Source organism: Gadus chalcogrammus, chromosome 11 (assembly GCF_026213295.1).
Source record: "Gadus chalcogrammus isolate NIFS_2021 chromosome 11, NIFS_Gcha_1.0, whole genome shotgun sequence".
Taxonomy (NCBI): Eukaryota; Metazoa; Chordata; class Actinopteri; order Gadiformes; family Gadidae; genus Gadus; species Gadus chalcogrammus.
This window is the reverse complement of record NC_079422.1, coordinates 2,570,552-2,576,551: the sequence shown is the minus strand read 5'-3', so window position 1 is coordinate 2,576,551 and position 6,000 is coordinate 2,570,552. Positions and strand designations below refer to the sequence as shown.

Sequence of the window (6,000 nt, the reverse complement as noted above, 5' to 3'; positions counted from 1 at the left end):
CACACACACACACACACACACACACACACACACACACACACACACACACACACACACACACACACAATTCATTTCGCTGCTAAAACAACAAAATATTCCCTCAAATATTATTAGGGGTCCAAGCCAACAGGTTGGATCCCTATTGTTTTTGTAAGGATTATTTTTAGGGGTCCAAGCCAACAGGTTGGATCCCTATTGTTTTTGTAAGGATTCTTTTTAGGGGTCCAAGCCAACAGGTTGGATCCCTATTGTTTTTGTAGTGTTTATTAGGGGTCCAAGCCAACAGGTTGGATCCCTATTGTTTTTGTAAGGATTTTTCTTATTATACTTCCTACCAAGAAAGTGGTACCTCAGCCCAAACCGTAAATGGTGCAGACACGCCAATTGCTTGACTAGATCCAGGTCTGTGAGGACTACGCAGACGACAAAATCCAGACCTGCCGGTCACTAGGTGGCGCTATACCAAGGAAAACGCGTTTGGGGCTATAACTCCCACACCGAACCTCCCACAGTCCCACAGTCCCACAGTCCGTTATACACACAGATGCACTGGAGTCTGCTGCATCTTTTGGCATAGGCCACGCCCATTTGCGTCAATAATTTTTTTTCGCAAAGTCGCGAAAACCGCTAAACTGCCTTTTCCCTACTCCTCCCACATTTTTTGACCAATCGACACCAAACTTTGCACACGACATCTTCAGACACACACGAAAATAAATCGTCAAAAACGATTTTGACTCGACCGTCGATGACGGAACGGTAGCGTTTTGAATGTTTGTTTATTAGCTACGTTACACTTGGAAAATCAAAAATCCCCAAAAACCCAAAATTACACATTCCAAATTTAACACGCATGTTGGTGCTACCCTTAATGTCGTTCGATAAGTAATTCGGAAAATTTCGCTATTCGGGGGCGCAATAAACAAGGAAATTGTATGTCTTCTACAAAATTTCGCCATTAGGGGCCGCCATAAACGAGGAAATTGTTTATCTCCTAATTAGCCAAAGGAATGTTCAGCTAAAACCTTCATATCCACAGGTTCACGGTAGCGTTTTGAACACAGGCTTCGCATTGTGCCGGCGAAATGCACATTTCTTGGACCCCTGCATAACTGCTTGCAGTTCTAGTTAGGGGTCCAAGCCAACAGGTTGGATCCCTATTGTTTTTGTAAGGATTATTATACTTCACGCCTTGAAAGTGGGACTACAGCCCAAACCGTAAATGGTGCACACGCGCCAATTACATGACTAGAACCAGGTCCGGCACCGCTACTCAGATAACCAAATCCAGACATGCCGGCCACTAGGTGGCGCTATACCAAGGAATACGCGTTTGGGGCTATAACTCCCACACCGAACCTCATACAGTCAAAAACTTGTACCCACATATGCACTGGAGTCTGTTGCATCTTTTGGCCTAGGCCACGCCCATTTGCGTCAATGAATATTTTTCGCAAAATCGCGAAAACCGCAAAACTGTTTTTTCGCTACTCCTCCCACATTTCTTGACCAATCAACACCAAACTTTGCACACAACATCTTCAGACGCACACGCAAAGAAATCGTCGGACAGTTTTTTGATCCGAACTTCGACAACGAAACGGTAGCATTTTGAATATTTGTTTATTAGCTAAGTTTTACGTCGAAACGCAAAATTTCAAAAAATACCAAAATTAGAAATCGGATCGAGTCCAAATTTTACACACATGTTGGTGCTAAACTTAATGTCGTTCGATAAAAAAATTGGAAAATTTAGCCATTAGGGGGCGCAATAAACGAGGAAATTGTATATCTTCTAATTGGCTAAAGGAATTTTCTTCAAACTCAAGGGAAACCGTCAAGGGGCAAACCCGAGTCTATATAGAAAATATGGCCAAGAATTATTAATGTGGGCGGGAGTTATTTGGAAAAGGAAAATTCTCTTCAGAAAATTACACCACAAGGCGGCGCCAAAAACGACGACATTGTATATCTCCTAAATTAATTGGCCAATGGAATGTTCTGAAAACGCGTTTTGGGCTATAACTCCCACTACGAACCTCCCACAGTCAAAAACGTTATACGGAAAGATTCACTGGAGTCAGCTGCATCTGTTGGTGCCCATTTGCGTCTGCGTTTTTTTTGCAAAATCGCGAAAACAGCTTAACTGACTTTTTGCTACTCCTCCCACATTTCTTGCCCAATTGACACCAAACTTTGTACACGAAACCTTCAGACGCACACGACAAGACTCTATTTTTATCAAAAGCAAAACTATTTTTATCCGACCATCGTTGACGAAACGGTTGCATTTTGAATGTATGTTTCGCGTTGCAAATCAGTAAAACCGTTTTGATCCAACCGTCGACGACGAAACGGTAGCGGAAAACGCGTTTGGGGCCGAAACTCCCACACCAAACCTCTCAGTCAAAACCTTTATATCCACAGGTTGTTCACGGTAGCGTTTTGAATACATGCTTCGCGTTGTGCCGGCGAAATGCACATCGCTTGGACCCCTGGATAACTGCTTGCAGTTCTAGTTTTTATTATAGAACTGAAAACTATATTTGATATCAGCCACATAGATGTCATGGAATTGAGGTATACAAGTTTAATTAATTAGCAAAAATGTAAACAACCAAGAGACTTTCTTTTTGTCTAGACTAAAGGTTTTAATATTCAGAAAAAAAAAATCAATGAGTTTCTTGTTAAATATCATTATGCATTTATTACTCAAAATAGACAGCAATCTCAGGTACTCAAAATAATTCATTGGAGCATTGAATTCACAGTCATTGTTTTATGAACATGCTCGTTTAATCTTTTAAGAAAAGCTTGGAAAATAATTTCTTATATTTAGATGAAACTAGCAAATAGATCGGAGCAGATTTCCAGTTCAAATGAATCTTCAAAGGATCAAACAGAAGTTTTTAATAGTCTATAATATCAGATGCTTGTTATTTTTTGTTAGAACAAGCAAAACCTGTCCAGTACATCGATTAACATATGTCGAAGAGAAGATATACAAATGCTGTTCTACCATTGGTTTACAGTGTTTATCTTCAGAAAGCAAGGCATGCCATAACGACACCCTTAGTATTGTGTCAGTGCTTTAAGAACAAATACACCACTTACCTAGGTTCTGTACGTCATTGATTTCTGTCACAACTGCCCCTACAAACCCAGCCATTGGTTTTAGCAAAAAATGAAGGCACAAAATGACATAAATAGAACTTATAGAACACAAATAATTTATTCATCACATGATCAACTTAGAAACAACCTTCTTGCACATCTCATTTTTATAATTACTTTGTTTAACCAATACTATGTTCCTTGAGGCTAGGAGTTTAAAGAAATTAAAATGGGTACATTAAAACTCTGGTGTTTAAAATAAGTCATCCCCCCCCCCGGCCTCCTGTAGTATGCCCTGTTCAGCCGCTTATCGCTTTGACAATTTGAAATGTGGCCTTCAATTTATGTATCCGAATAACCCCATCAATGTCCAAGCCCAATTTACACAGTTAAAACCGGCTTCAAAATGTATCAACATTTTGTTTGGTCCCTCTCAGTTTTCTACTCAGTGCTACACTCCCTCTTCAACTCTTTTGTTTATTGCCATGTAAAGATAAGCTGAACACCCGGTCAACGCAGTCAGTAAATAGCGCTGAAGGTCTCGGTGGGCTGCTGGGGCAGCAGTTCACTGTTCCAGTCCACAATCTGCTGTGAAAGACACCTTGTGCTGAATGAGGTCAGGGGGGGGGGGGGGTTTGGGACGTATGAAACATCTCTACCCCCCCCTCTCGCTTGATCGCCATATCTCCCCCTCCGTCTGTCTCTGAGGGGACACTTAAGGCTCCTGTTTGGCTCGTCTGTTCGTTCTCTGTCCAAGCTGGAGTGGTGATTTTTAAGACACAGCGTGTGTGTTTCTGTACGTGTACGCGTGGTGTATAAGAGTGGGGGGGGTGCGTCCTGCTCCTGGTCCCTCAGTAGGTCTCGGAGTCGGAGTCGTTGAGCTCCTCGTCCTTGTAGGAGCCGTCGTGGTGGCTGATGTTGTTAAAGCTGCAGTAGGAGCTGTGCTCGTCCTGCAGCGCCGGCAGGCTGTCGAAGGTGATGCTCTTGGAGGGGCTGGTCGTGGTGTAGTGGTTGATTGCACTGAAGGGCAGGCTTGGGGCCTGGGTGCAGGGGAACACAGGCATCATGGTAGCCAGGATGAGAGCAAGGCAGTCGGCCACATCCTTGTTGGGGGCGCACGCCAAGGCTGGGGTGTAACCTGCAGATGACCACAGACAAGGGGAAGAGAAGTTGGTTACTTTATGAGTGGTAAGCACTTCTCATATCACCATTATCCCAATATATGGCTTTATTACAATATGAATAACACTACGCAAATCCAATTTTATACTTTTCCAATAAGGTTCATTACAGTGAACTAAAGTGACATTTCTAAGGTTTATTAGTGTAACAAAATTAAAAACATCAAATTGTGATACATTATAGATTAAAAAGTGTATCATTCATAGCCTATAACAGGTGGGTTTCACAAAACAATATCTTAGTTGTTTTACAAAATTTCTCATGATTTGATAGCTATTTCAATGGAGTTTGTTCACCACCCATTTGTACTTATTAATTAATAAGTACTAGCCCTGGCACTAGAAGATTAATTGAAAATGGGGATGTCCGTTTTGAATAGTAACCATGTAGAATAAGTGGAGGAAGTTGAATCCAGGAGCTCACCATTCTCATCAACGGCCAGCACACTGGCTCCCTTTGCCAACAGCTCTTGGACCACCACTGTGAGACCGTTCTTTGCAGCCACATGAAGAGGCCTTCAGAGATTAAATAATGACAATAATAATCATTGATCAGTTCTGTATAGACATTCATCTACAGCCTCAGAGGACATGAATTAAAAGCATTCATAGCCACAGAGCCGATTGATGCATCAGGAGATGCAAAACATACGTTTGTAAGGCTGAGTTTGTCGCATTGATGAGGTTTCTGTCTGTAGCCTTCTCCAATATCAACAAGGCACTGGTTTCATGTCCCTAAAAAGGATAGAGATAAATATGTTGATAGGAATTTAATACTATACAAAGAATAATGTCCCTAAAAATCTAAGACCAGCATAATGTTGTGGCAGTACAGACCTTACTGCAGGCTAGATGAAGCGCAGTATTCTTCACCGCGTCCTGCAACGTGAGATCCGCTTTTGCGCTGCTAACCAACAGCTCTGTGCAAGAACATAAACGAGAATACATTTTCCATACACGTTGAAAGGGCTTTCGTAGATAATTTACATAGCAATATAATGACTTGATATATTGCATATGGTTGGTTTGGAGGGGGGTGGCCGTACCGACAGCATTGGTCTGGCCATTCTCTGCTGCCATCATGAGCGAGGTCTTCCCAGTGGAGTCGGTGCTGTTGACCTGTGCGTTGTGGCTGAGCAGCAGCTGGAGACACTCCACGTGGTCCGTGAAGGCGGCTGCGTGCAGTGGCGTCCTGTCCAACACAAAACCATCAATTGCTCTAGTTCAATTGATGCAAAAATGAACGTTTCCAGCACAGAACTGCAATGCTAAGGCAAGATGATTAATAGCGTACCTGTTTTTGGTGTCTGCTGCATTCACAATTCCTGGCCCAATTGTGTCTATTAGCATCTCTGCAGCTCCTTCGTTGTCATGGATACTGAACAAGAAAAAAATAAAACATTAATATCAGCATAATCAAGATTCAAACGGCACACTCATGTCCCTTCCCTTAAGCTGTGATGAGGAGGAGGATGGAAGGCTCTTACACAGCACAGTGGAGGGGACTGAACAAGTTGCCCTCTGTCTTGTGAAACACCTCCTGTTCCAGCAGTAACTCCACGCATGTGTCGTGACCTGAGGTATTGAGGGCATTTAAACACATGGGGCATGGTTGTGACATCATTCGAATCTTCCAAGTAAAGATTTGTCGGGGTACATCATTTACATTTATGAAATTAAGCAGATGCGTTTTTCAAAAGCGGCT

At 42.5% G+C, this 6,000-nt stretch overlaps 1 protein-coding gene across 1 annotated transcript in view; it reads right to left on the bottom strand.

The window, feature by feature from the left end:
• Nucleotides 1–1,974: 1,974 nt before the first annotated feature.
• ankrd28b (ankyrin repeat domain 28b) overlaps nucleotides 1,975–6,000 on the bottom strand; it is a 76,325-nt gene continuing 72,299 nt past the window's right edge. The window contains exons 22-28 of the mRNA XM_056602219.1: nucleotides 5,783–5,870; nucleotides 5,590–5,673; nucleotides 5,342–5,487; nucleotides 5,133–5,215; nucleotides 4,948–5,030; nucleotides 4,720–4,811; nucleotides 1,975–4,252 (exon numbers count right to left, since the gene is read on the bottom strand). Coding sequence (XP_056458194.1) covers nucleotides 3,966–4,252; nucleotides 4,720–4,811; nucleotides 4,948–5,030; nucleotides 5,133–5,215; nucleotides 5,342–5,487; nucleotides 5,590–5,673; nucleotides 5,783–5,870 — 863 coding nt within the window. The 3' untranslated portion in view covers nucleotides 1,975–3,965. The remainder of the gene's footprint in view (nucleotides 4,253–4,719; nucleotides 4,812–4,947; nucleotides 5,031–5,132; nucleotides 5,216–5,341; nucleotides 5,488–5,589; nucleotides 5,674–5,782; nucleotides 5,871–6,000) is intronic.